Source organism: Elgaria multicarinata, chromosome 4 (genome assembly GCF_023053635.1).
Source record: "Elgaria multicarinata webbii isolate HBS135686 ecotype San Diego chromosome 4, rElgMul1.1.pri, whole genome shotgun sequence".
Lineage (NCBI taxonomy): Eukaryota > Metazoa > Chordata > Lepidosauria > Squamata > Anguidae > Elgaria > Elgaria multicarinata.
Genome location: NC_086174.1, coordinates 85,612,067 through 85,625,348, shown reverse-complemented (window position 1 = coordinate 85,625,348; position 13,282 = coordinate 85,612,067). Strand labels below are relative to the sequence as shown.

Sequence of the window (13,282 nt, the reverse complement as noted above, 5' to 3'; positions counted from 1 at the left end):
TGGCGGCTCGAAGTGCCTTTTACCAGCTTCGCCTGATTCACCAGCTACGGCCTCTCCTGGACAGGGATAGTTTAGCCATGGTGGTACAGGCATTAGTAACTTCAGGGCTGGATTACTGCAATGTGCTCTATGTGGGGCTGCCCTTAAGGCTTTCCAAGAAGCAGGAGCTAGTGCAGAATGCAGCAGCTTGGCCATTGTCAGGAGCTTCCCCTTTCCAGCATGCAACTCCTTGCCTATTTTCTACCGGGCCAAGTTTAAGGTTCTTTTACTAGTGTACAAAGCGCTAAACAACTTGGGACCAGGATACCTGAAAGGGCATCTTCTCCCCTATCCACCTGCCCAGTCACTGAGGTCATCTGAGGGCATGTTCTGGTGGTTCCACATGGACCTATGTTCTGATTGGAATCCTTCACTGTGGTGATCCCATTCCTACGACCCCCTTCCTATGATGCCAACTTCATATTCTTTCTGGCACCTCATGAAAATGTTGTTGTTCCAGGAAACCTTCCCTTAATGACCAGCTGTAGTTCTATTTTAAAAATGTGTTTTAATGTGTTTTCATTCAGTTTTTATTCTTTTATTCTATTTGTTCACCACTCTGAAATTCTTGAATGGGGAGTGATATATACATTTTGTAAATGAATATATAAATAAAAATAATTTTGTTCCATTCTGTTGACATTTGCTACCATGTTGTTTCCTGACTGAGGATGAGATAGACAACTGTGCTACTTTAGACCATATTATTTCCTTTCTCTTTGCCCATCTGCTTTTTTCAGCTAATATTCTGCTGCCCTTTGTGAAGCCTCCCAAGTCCTATAACTCACAATGGAGTCCCTTCTGTTCAGGATAGTTGCCATTCCTTGTCAGAGGGGGGAAATGTTTCCCGACATTTCTGTAGATGTAAAATGTAATAGCAAAATCCACCTTAAAGGGCATGTACTATTGAACCTGTGAAGACCAGATCCACATCTTTACTTTGGGATGATGATGGAAGTGGAGTGTTCTCCAGCAGCTACTGCCACTGCATGCTATTTCTTAAATTTCCAAAGTTTAAAGGATAGTGTTTGATTTTCTGGGAGGAAGCTATTACAGGGGAAATATCGATATAATTCCTTTTTTTTTTGCATAGGAAATATAGAGTTTCTTTCTGTCCAGTATGTGCAGGTGCTTTGAAAAAGAGCAGGAGTGACTGAATGAATTGACAAAATGATTTGAATTATTTGGACTTACAAGACACTTAAAAAAAAAGTTACAAAATTATGATCCGCCTTGTCTTTATACCCAACAAATTATTACAGTAGATTTGAGCAACTATGGTCTTATTAGGGTGACCATATGATCGGATTTGCCTGGATTTGTCCGGTTTTCCAATGACAAATCTGAGAGGGGGGGGGGAATCCGAATTTTTCCAAAGAGCAGCTCTAATGGGAATTAACAAAAATGCTTATAACTCTGTCATTTTTAAGATAAAGACATGAAACTTGGTACAATGGTAGCTCTTAGGAAGGGCTTTAGTCATACCAAATTTGAAACGGATCCGTTCATCCATTGATTTTTTAGGAATTTTTTAAAAATTGAGGTTTTAAAATTATTTTTTAAACCTTCATTTTTAAAGATAAAGAGCTGAAAGTTGGCACCATGATAGCTTTTAGGTAGGGCTTTAGCCATACCTAATTTGAAACAGATCTGTTCATCCATTGATTTTTAGGATTTTTTTAAAAAATTGAGGATTTAAAAAAAATAAATGTTATTTTAAAAGATAAAGAGATGAAACTTGGCACCATGATTGCTCTTAACAAGGACTTTAGCTATGCCAAGCTTGATACAGATCTGTTCATCCATTGAATTTTAGGGTTTTTTTAAGTTTGATTTTTTTAAATTATTTTTTTTAAATTACATTTTTAAAGATAAAGGGCTGAAAGTTGGCACCATGATAGCTCTTAAGGAGAGATTTAGCCATGCCAAGTTTGAATCAATTCTGTTCATCCATTTTTTTTTAGGATTTTTTTAAAAGTTCAAAGTTTTAAAATTATTGTGTTTTAAAACTGCTGGAGCCATATCCTTCAAACTCAGGTTGTCAAACCTCCTCTTTGGGGTGTTGCATATTGAGCAGTTTCAGCCCTTGGCATTAAGGGGATCTCCAGTCTTTAGGTAAGAAGTCCTGGGCAAGCAGGGCACCTTTCCTGTTGCAGATTTGGTGGGCAGTCGGGTACCTGGAGCTCAGCAGAGGCAAGGCATCCACAAATCAAAATGTGGGAAAGGAGAGGTCAGTCAAAGCCACCCACAGGACAAAACAGAATGGGCCAGAGGCCTTTTTCTCAAATTTCCACATCATGGGCGATGAAGGATCATCTTTAGAAAAAAACTCTCACGACCAACAGTAGGGTGGACCAAGCAATAACCTGCAATAAGCAATATCCCAAGCCACAAGTGTGCAGCCTAGCTGGACCATTGGGAGATTTTGGTGGGGTGGGGAGAGAGAGATTGTTTGAGGCTGGAGGCTTTGGTTTGTCTGCAATGACTTAGAGTGAGAAACAACAGAGGCTGCACAGACAACCCAGAGACATCTATTGTAACTTAGCCCCATGGTGCTGGCATGAAACACAGGGAATTAGGAAGTGGGTCTCAGAGTTGCATGTTTGTGCAGGAAGTAGACAGGAGTTCAAAGTCTGGATGTGTGAAGTGGTGCCAACACACAAGCCTTGAGAAGCTAAAGTATATAAGTGAGACGTGTGAATGAGCAAAGTAGTGTTCACTGCCACAACACCCACCCTAATGTTAGAGTAGAGAATGTTAGTAGTAATGTTAGTGTCTCCGCCTACCTGGGGTGGGGGGGATACTGTGGGGGGGGGGGTGAAAGCAGCTCACCTTGCCTAGGGCACCAGCCCTGGGAGCGAGTGAAGTTAATTTTAGATACATTGAATCTTTCACTTGTTCTTTATTTCAGTGATTTTAACATTAAGATGTTATGTAGAACAGATTTGTCTTAAATGTGTGCTGTAAAATCAGACATGTGACCAAGGCTATGTTCGGGTGGGCACGCCCCCTTGGTGCTGGCCACGCCCCCTTGGGGGCCGACCATGTTGTCCTCCTTTTTGGTTTCCAAAATATGGTCACCCTATCTTAACGTGGTGATCACAATAGTCATGTAATCATGGTTTAGCTAGCAAGTCTTTTCATCACATCCAGACAGTATTCGTTGAATGGGATGGTTACAGATGCTACATTTATTATGTGACATAATCACTATGGCCCTTTCTGCACTTAAGGATTATCCCAGGAAAATGGAGGGATCGTCCCTGCCTGCTCCCAGGATCCCCTGTGTGGCATTTGGATGCACAGGGATGATCCAGGGACGATCCTGGGGAAAGAGGCAGGTGTAGAAACGGCCTACGTAAACTGGTTGTGTGAATTCACCTTTGTCTCCATCAAGTTAAGAAAGAGATCCTCATTGCCAAAGTAGGAATGTATTGTCCATTGCAAAGAAAATGCAAAGTACACAAAGTCCTTTCAACAGATGACACAATTTCATCTTTATTTCCTTCCTTTAGTGGTAAATGACAGCATTAACCAAGACACATTTTAGTAAATATCCAAAATAAGCTGTAAGACATTTCAAAACAACCAAGTCCCTTAAATTCTAGTCTTATTTTCATAATTCTCACCATTTATCATTACTGTCTGACAAATATCCAGAATTGTAATGAAATGAATTCTTTTTTCACATTCTTTTTTTTTTTTTTTAGTTTTTCTAAAGATACTGCAGGTGCATTAATATTTATTACAACAAATAAATTACCATTGCAATCAAATAATATTTTATTCATTTCATCTGGAAGGAATAGATGTTAAATATTTCTCCCCCTGCTTAGAAGGCTACAGAAGACAGGGCACTTGCCATCCCATTCTGTCGCTGACCTTGTGTTTGCGAAAGACATGTGTAGTTGCAGAGTGGTCACTCTGACTATTGTGACCATTGGGTATAGTTATAGGCAAATTATGTTTAAATTTTACTGTTTTAACTCTGTATTTTAATTTTATATCAATTTTGCTGCGTGGTTTTTATTCTGGTTGTGCATTTTATATTGTATTTTGTATCTGTGCTTTTAACCTGTTGGTTGTCTTACTATGGTTTTAATTTTTGTGAACCACCCAGAGAGCTTCGGCTATTGGGCGGTATAGAAATGTAATAAATAAATAAATAAATGTATTTGGGCACTAGCATGCCTGAATAATCTACATATTCCCTGATAAGTGAATGGTGTAATCTTTGTGCAAAGAGGAGTAAGTTTCATTGAAATCGTCAATGAAACTTACTCATGGATAAGCATATAAGAACATAAGAAGAGGCCTTATACTGCAACAAACTACTGGTCCATCTAGCCGAATATTGTCAATGCTGACTGGCAGCAGATCTCCAGGGTTTTCAGGCACAAGTTTTTCCAGCCTTACCTGAAGATGCCGGGGATTGAACCTGGGACCTTCTGCCTGTAAAACAGAAGTTCTACCACTGAGCCACAGCTCTTCCCCCTTCCACATTCCTTCTCCCTCGCATATGTTTGGGCTACATGAGATGCTGGCTCAGGCTGATGGGAGTTGAAGCCCCAAACATCTGGAGGGTTAGTTTGGTCTAGGGGTGGGAAATCATAGAATAGTAGAGTTGGAAGGGGGCTATAAGGCCATCTGTGGCCCTCCAGAAAGCATTGGACTCTACCAGGCCCAGCCAGCATGGCTGATGGTCTGAGTTGGTGGGAGTTGTCATCCAACAATATCTGGAGAATCACAAGATCCAGCTCTCCAACCCAACCCAGATGCTAGTCTGTCTCTGGTACTGATCGAAACTCATGGGTTCCTTGAAAAGCCTGTGGTCGCTTTTTCAAAGAGCATAGATCTGTTTTCTTTCCTCTGTTGCTCTCAGAACCACAGTATGGCTACAGATTTGTGGCACAAGAATCTATGACACAAGAATCACAACCAGTTAAAACTCGGAGGCTGCAAATTAATGGTTGTATAGTATTTGCAGCCTTCAACAAACGTGCAATTTATACGCTCCAGTCAGATGGGCTGTTCATAGACAACAAGAGCAATGTAGAGTCCTTTCTGGTGTATAGATAAATGGTTATAAATCTGTGACTGGCACTCTGCTGAAAACCTGCTCTCGATATAGTCATTACCCCGCAGATTCTGCACTTTGCTTGCATTCTCCACTATCAATCACTTCCATTTTAATACACTATTAAGGAGGGGGTGGTTTGGCCAAAGTAATCTGTGTGGAAGCTTGTTTTTAAATGATCATGCTTATCTCTTCTGAGAATGATGTCAGCAATGAAAGCAATTTCCTCCTTTTTCAGTTGATTTCATAGGTGGATTTGATTCTTATGGCTATCAAGGCCCACAGAAGACATCTCATTTACAGCTTCAGCCCATGTATATGTGAGTACCTGACTTCCAAGCTATTCTGTGGACTGCCAGAGGCATATTAGAAGATTGTTAAAGTGAAAGATGGTGTCACTTGAGATAGCCAGGGTTTATGGGTCATCCTCATTCAAGCTGTGCTCTTAATATTACCTTTCTCTTCCACAAAATTGATGTCATGTGTAATGTTTGGCTTAATGCGACTGAAATGTGGGCCTGGATGTGACAGACATGTTAGGCTAGTCTGTTAGTGTCAGTCAGTGGGAATCTGCTTCAACCATGACCTGGTGGTGTTCATATATGAGGAAACCCCTGTGGTGGCTGTAAATCTGCACTGTGTCAGTTATATGATGCAGCCACAGCTTCGCAGCCACAGTGAGGCTTTCCCTCAAAGCTGTGCTTTGAAAAAGTCGGGGACTTACCCCAACTTTTCCATTGGGAGCAGGGTCAGTATGGCTCTCCCACCATTTGTCCTTGTTCCCTGGGCCAATCTGGGGGGCAGTCCTGGTGGAAGGTGACTGGAAATTGATCACTTTCCACCACAAAGAGGATGGGGGTAGCTCTGATACCCAGATGACAGCTGGAACCCCCACACTCCCTCCTTGGCTACCCAACGCCAACCCAGTTGAGTAAAACTGCAGGGTTTTCAGGGGAGGTGGTGCCAACTCAGTGCTGTAAAGACAGGGCCCAAGTGAAAATATGACTAACATCTATGATCTTCAGTACATGAATGTGGGGGTATACTGAGATTGAATTTACTCTTGAGTAGTTGTCTTGATCCAAGAATGAGTTGTGCAGGTTTGAATTCATGCATTAAGCTTTCTCTCTTCCTTCCCTGCTCCCCCTCCAGAGTTCTGCACTTCCATTGAGTGGTTGTTTACATTTGTCTGTAAATGGAGAAAGTCCTGTGCATCTGACAATGCACACACACACCTCATATTAGAGTATTGGATTGGATTTACTGTAGGAAGTGGGGGGGGTAACTTGGGGACTGTGAAAGAGTCACATTTGAACCCTTGGCGCTAGATGGTCTGACTCCGTATAAGGCAGATTCCTAGGAAACTGCATTTTTGTGCTTAGGCATTTCCTTACTATTTCTTATATTTTATTTAGTTTAAAATGTTTATCCTGCCCTTCTTGTCAGATAAAAACACAAGGCGGCCAACAATACCTAATAATAAAACAATATAAGAACAAATAAAAACTGATGAAATGCAGCAGAAACAGCAAAAGCAAAAGGAATAAATAAAACAGCAGTATTAAACAACCAAAAGCAGTAGGCAGAGGAAACCAACATTCAGCCCCAAATCCTTACAAAATTGCCAGGTTTTAGCCAGCTGCCTGAGACTGCATATCATCTGTGTTTGGTGGGCCTCCCTCAGTATAACATTGGCACCATGACTGAAAAGGCCATGCCTGTAGTAGATATCTGCCAGGTCTAGGTTGGTGGCCAAACCCTCAGCAAGACCTCTGATGCTGAACAAAGCACACAGGCTGGGACCAAGGAGAGAAAACTCTCTCATGGGTACCCAGTTCCCAAGTCATTTGGGGGTGTGATCCTATGGGGTGTGCCCTGGGTACTCGTAAGCCCCCAAACTTGGGGACTTATGAGTATCCTAAGCAGGGTGCACAGAGGAGAGAAGAAATCCTTGCCTCCATCCTCTGGGCACCTTGCCTTTTTGGCTAGACTCATGTTTTTGCATGTCTTGCTGGGGAACTATGAAGCAGGTAGAAGACCAGGACATGCATAGAAAGCTGTCTAAAGCAGCTTCCATGATCTCCTCCCTTCTCTGCCCCCAGAAGCACTCCCTTTTTGCAGTCTCCGCACTCTGTTTATAAGTGCGGTACCATCGCCATCATGGAGAGAACTGAACCGGAAGCAAACATGTGCTCTGACCTACCAGCAGCCTAGAGGCAGCATTCGATACCCAATTGAAGTTTTGGGCCAACCGCACATCAGCCAAAGCTTATAAAAGGTATTCCTTGTCCCTGCTGCTACCTGAGGCTCCAAAAGCCTCCAGCATCTGTGCAAGATGCACACACACACCCCAAGCAACAAACCTGATCATTCGGAGAGAGGATATAATGATTAAACACTCCCACTGCCCCCCACCCCACCCACCCTGCTGTACCCTTTTGCAGGCCCTCATCCCTGCTGCTATCTCCCATCTCAGATCGGAGGTAGCAGTGGGAATGTGGTGCGGCTGGGTCTGGTTCCCTTTCTCTTTACTGGAAGCAGGCACAGAGGAAAGAGAGGAGAAAGGAGGTGGTGATATCAGGGGTGGGGTCACACCTCTGACATCATCCGGCTTGCAGTAATCCATCCCCCCATCCCTAAACAGTTCTGTACCTTTGGTATAATCCTATTGATAAATTCTTAACTATAAAAGGGTGCACACCAAACTAATTATAGCTTTCAACTAGTGAAGGAAAAGATTGCAAGGGGCCATGAATTCTTTTTGAATCATTAGCTTAGTAAAAGAAAAGAATTAAACATTAACATTTTATAGGGAATGGCCAATAACATCCTTTCAAAGTACATGCACTAAGTATGTATCATTATAGCTTGGCAGATTTTCATTTTTTTTACCATCTGGATTGGTCCAAATGGGTGGAACATCTCTGTGCCTTTTCCAGCAATTGCCAGAAATAGAATCATAGAATCATAGAATAGCAGAGTTGGAAGGGGCCTACAAGGCCATCGAGTCCAACCCCCTGCTCAGTGCAGGAATCCACTCTAAAGCATCCCTGACAGATGGTTGTCCAGCTGCCTCTTGAAGGCCTCTAGTGTGGGAGAGCCCACAACCTCCCTAGGTAACTGGTTCCATTGTCGTACTGCTCTAACATGCAATGCAAGTATGGAAATTCCATCAGAATGGGCCATCCACATGGTAAGCTTACTTTCAAACAATTCTACATTTGAAATATTCCCTCTCCTCCCCCCCGCCCACACACACACTGCCCATCAACTTCTGTGTTCATAATTGTACATTTGAACCAGCCCAAACTTTGGCGTGAAAGACGTTATTGTGGCTGAGGTATCAGACTGCTTGTGAAACATGGTGACTTTTTCAAAATGCAGTTTCTCATCTGGGCCCAAAGAAATGTGTTTTGTTTTGTTTTCACTTTTGTCAGTGTGTTGTACACTTGCAAAATGTTATTTCTTCCGCTCACCGTTTGTGGCTCCTAGGTACTTAGAGCAATTCTAATCCCATTTCTTCCTTCATATGGTATACCTTGCTATCAACATATGGAGCCTTCTAGTTGAGATATTATCCCATTCTTTTTATTTTCCCTGTTTTGAGAGTTGCTGATTGCATTTACAGAGCTTTACTGATGCTGGCTGAGAAGAAAGCCGAAGCTGTAGGGCAAAAGAAGTCAGTATAAATTTTGAAGCTTATAGCTGACAACAAGGAATATTTCAAACCCTGTGCTGTTTTGCTTCTATATTGCCTTCTCACTGACATGTAGGTGATTTCAGCATGTACAGAAGACAATGAAGCTGCTCTCTAGGTTGATACTCCTCATAAAGCAACAAAAGAAACATTATCATATTGTAGCAAACGCTTAAGGCCCAATTTACCCTGAGAAGAAGCACATGGTGCTTTCTGACACCGCGCAATTTCAGAATGTAGTTGGGGAAATTACACAACCAAATGCTTTTCTTTGTCCCCACCCCTCCTGTAGATACCCTCAACCACCCCCATTCCATATATTCTGAAGTTGTTCCATGTTCTTTACCAGAATGTGCACATTAGTCACAACTTGGCATCTTTCTTCCTATACATTTTCTGACCAAAGTTCTACAAAACCTTTCTACTTGTCCTTACCGGAATTTCATCGGATGTGCCAGCGCTTCTTGTTTCTCAGAACCTTATTGAGAAACAAGCTGAGGGAAGGACAACTACACACACTTTGCATTTTAGGTCAGGAAACAGGACTGGGGTTGGGGGAACGGTTTGTGCCTGTAAATTTCCCCCCAGCTTTCTGGATGAGCTACAGGGAACTAGTACAGTTAGTTTTCCTCCCAGTCTAGAGATCCCCAGTCGCAATTACCTTTCCCCCAGCTAGCTGGGTACTCATTTTACTGACCTCGGAAGGATGGAAGGCTGAGTCGACCTGAGCCAGCTGCCTGAGAACCAGCTTCCGCTGGGAACTCAGGCCGTGGGGAGAGTTTTGGCTGCAGTAACTGCCGCTTACCACTCTGCGCCACACGAGGCTATTGTGTGAGGTATACACTGCGACTGGGGAAGGCAATGGCAAACCACCCCGCTACAAAGTCTGCCAAGAAAACATCAGCGAAAGCAGGCATCCCTCTAGGAGTCAGTAATGACTCAAGTGCTTGCACGAGAGGTTCCTTTCCTTTTTTCCTAGAGATCCACAAAGGCAGCACTAATTGTCTGGCCTCTTTTGAACTGTCATTATACTAGAACCCGGGATGATGATGATGATGATGATGATGATGATGATGATGATGATGATAATAATAATAATAATAATAATAAATTTCTTACCCTCCTCTCCGATTGGATTGAGGGGGGGAACAACAAGAAGCATAAAATACATAAAATACTGATTAAAAACATGGTATACACTGTTTAAAAACATCCTAAAAGCATCCTAAAAAACATACTAAAATATCCTAAAATATTTTTAATAAAAGTTATCCCATGAAGCTGATTGGTGGGAGATTCAAAACAGATAGAAGTACTTCTTCACACAGCACATAGTCAAACTAGTGGTGGGCGAGGAGTGCAGGGCTATCACAGAGCCAACGTTCACACCTCCACCACTGCAGCTCACCTCTACGATTTGGGCCCTGCGAGCCCCTGCCAAACGCTTGCGAGGCTCACGAGCAGTCAGCAGCTGCCCACCCTGACTTCAGCCTTTTCCCCCACTGCATTCATGGTAGCTGCCATGAACACAGTGGGGGAAATGCACACTTTCCGGAGGCTCTAGAAAGAGCACTCTCCCCCATACACACCCACCCACCGATGGGAGCCTTAATCCACTACCACAAGACCTAGTGATGGCCACCAATTTCTACAGCTTTAAAAGGGGATTAGACAAAGTCTCATGGAGGCGAAGGCTATCAATGGCTGCTAGTCCTGATGGCCATGTTCTCTCCAGTATCAGAGTACCCCAATAGCTGGGGAACATGGATGGGAGGGTGCTGTTGCACTCGTGTCCTACTTGTGAGTCTCTGGTCGACAGCTGGTTGGCCACTGTGTGAACAGAATGCTAGACTAGATGGACCCTCAGTCTGATCCAGCATGACGCCTGTCACCACCACTGAATTTCTGCCTCATCTGTTGAGTAGTAGAAGAAAGAATTGCGTGGTGGGGAGATCTCTGGAATATTGCATGCATTTTGAGGCATATTATTTTGAAGGGCTTGGAAGTTGTTTTTTCCACCCTTTTCAGGGACTGCACCAGCTGTCATGTTCAGTGAAATGTCAGAATTCTGTATGTGCTGATGCCCAGTACTTTGCTCCATGGTATTCTGCTGTGATGATATCAGCTATTTTCATCCACTTGCACTGTGATGTTTTTGGCATGTCACCAAGAAAACCCAAACATGAGATTACTAGTGCAAATGGTAATTGAACCCCAGCTGTAACTTTGAAACATTTGATTATTTAAAAAGGTTTTAAAATAATATTTGAATTGTAGAATAAGCAAATGCACTGCATAAATCTCATTTCTAGTCAAGTAAATCATTTGAAAGAGAGGGACATTCAGATAGACAGGAAAGAGCCCATCTCCTTTTGTTTTTCACAATGATCATGTTCCCAAAAAAGAGAGATGACCGTATGTACTACCAGATGCCTAATGTATTGGAAAAAATGCTCAAAAACAGCTCACCTTTATAGAAGAATTTCCCTGTCATTCTCTGAGATCTTTCAGCCATAGCATGATTTGCCATCTACGTGGTGCCAGGGGGCTGATTGCATGCAATTGGCTTTATGAAGGTGAATCCTTGAGACTAAGGAGATTTAAATCCTGTGACCTGATTGGAACTCATTATAATTCACTCATTAAGGTCATTTCCCCCCCCCCCCCACCGCCCCTTGATTTCATTACTAGGGTTTGGACATTATTATTATTGACTCTATTGTTCATCTTGATTTTCCCATTTCACAAATGACTAATAGAAGAACTGCTGTAGGCCTGCTGCAGGGCTGGGCACCCCAGCAATTTTGCATGCTTGTTTGATTATTTATTATGTTTGCATTTCACTCTTCTTCCAAGGACTTCAGAGAAGCAATGCTAGAGTGCCAGGCTGCTGTTTTATTTATAACCCACTGTGCCCCTAGGACTCACAATATTATCATACAGCACGATCACATACTCCCTCTCTGCTCTCAAGGCGGGTCCTATAGTTCCATTTTACAAAAACGGAAATTGATAAGTCAGCCAGCCTGATCCAGGCAACCAGTGCCTAAGTGAAATGGGGAACCTGAGGCGACTCTTGCCCCTCTGCACTGGTTACTCTGAAAGGTAGGAAGATGCTGGAGAGAGTAGGGGGCTAGAGGTTGTCATCCTCTAGCAGTGATAACCACCTGTTAGGTAAGAGTGTAGGGAAGAGGAAAGGAAACCCAGGCTAAGTCTAGGAGCTTCTCTGCATTTTAAAAATATCACACTGCATTATCAGGGCTTCCTGCATCCGCTTTCTTTCTGGGATTATGATCAGTGCCACTGCATGGGTGGCTAGGAGCAGACACGTGGTGTGAAATTGAATACTTCCTCTCTCTGCATGCTCCATTCACTTTATTGAGACAGTGCCGTCTAGTGGCGTAATTATAATGCAATGCCAAGTTTACACTGGGTAATCACACTAATTAAACCACATTATCTCTGGTTTTATTAAACCCGCAATTTTCAGGGAGGGGCCCTGGATGCTGATGATGTCATGTAATGGACCTGTAAACTTCTGAGAGTGGCCAATCACAAGCGTTCTATAAATCACTCATCTAGAGAAGTCTAGGAACCCTCTCTCCATTCATCTAATCTGTCATTAGCACTGTTGGTGTCGGAACAAGCTTAAGAATTGGTCTTTGAGCATGGACAGCCATGAACATCATTGTCATTTTAAAAGTGTTTGATCCAAGGTACCAAATGTTTCTTTTGTAAAAGCACGTGGACTACAGATTCAGCCTGAAAGAATTGGTTGACTCCGATAACTAACCTAGTATTGTTCCAGAAGTATTTACCTTCTAATTCTTTGACAATAAATGTACCCTAAAAGATGCTAAGTATATTTGTTTGAACTTCATTCTAATTTAAATATACAGTTTGCACTGCATGTAGAAACAGATTGAAGGTAATTTTGGAAACTGATATTTAAGCATGCTTAGGGAAAGAAATGTTCATAGTGTAGAGGTACAAACTATATTTGTGATGACAAAGTATCTTTTTTTCTTTTCTCTTTTATATTTTTCTCTCTTTTAGGTCAAAGTAGACAAAGCAAAGTCTGTGGTTGGGCTGATGAACCAGTCAAAGGACTTATTCTGACATGGCCCCTTGTGGATTGCAAAAGAATGAAGGAGGTCCTAACTTTTCATTTTAGTATATAATAGAACAAGAATACTCAAAGCCTGAGGCCTCGCTTTCTAACAACTATGGACAGTCAGCAATGCACAAGATCCCTTCTCTCCCATCTTGGATTTTCCAAATTCAAGGAAGGTTCAAAATGAGAAGCAGTGGTGCCATCTTCTGGCCACTGCCTTCCTTCCTTCCCCTTTGCTTCTCCCTCTGAATTATGAAACGAATTCATCCATTTTGGCTTTTTCTGAGGCTCTTTTGTACTCTGTCTGGAGCCGTGTCTTCTTAGTCAATAAACACTACAGATACCGCCATGACCT

At 42.6% G+C, this 13,282-nt stretch overlaps 1 protein-coding gene across 1 annotated transcript in view; it reads left to right on the top strand.

Annotated features, from left to right (window-relative positions):
• The window catches only part of NKAIN2 (sodium/potassium transporting ATPase interacting 2), a 608,119-nt gene extending 595,216 nt beyond the window's left edge, over positions 1 to 12,903 (top strand). Inside the window, exons 7-8 of the mRNA XM_063124718.1 lie at positions 5,355 to 5,436; positions 12,870 to 12,903. Coding sequence (XP_062980788.1) covers positions 5,355 to 5,436; positions 12,870 to 12,879 — 92 coding nt within the window. The 3' untranslated portion in view covers positions 12,880 to 12,903. The remainder of the gene's footprint in view (positions 1 to 5,354; positions 5,437 to 12,869) is intronic.
• Positions 12,904 to 13,282: the final 379 nt, after the last annotated feature.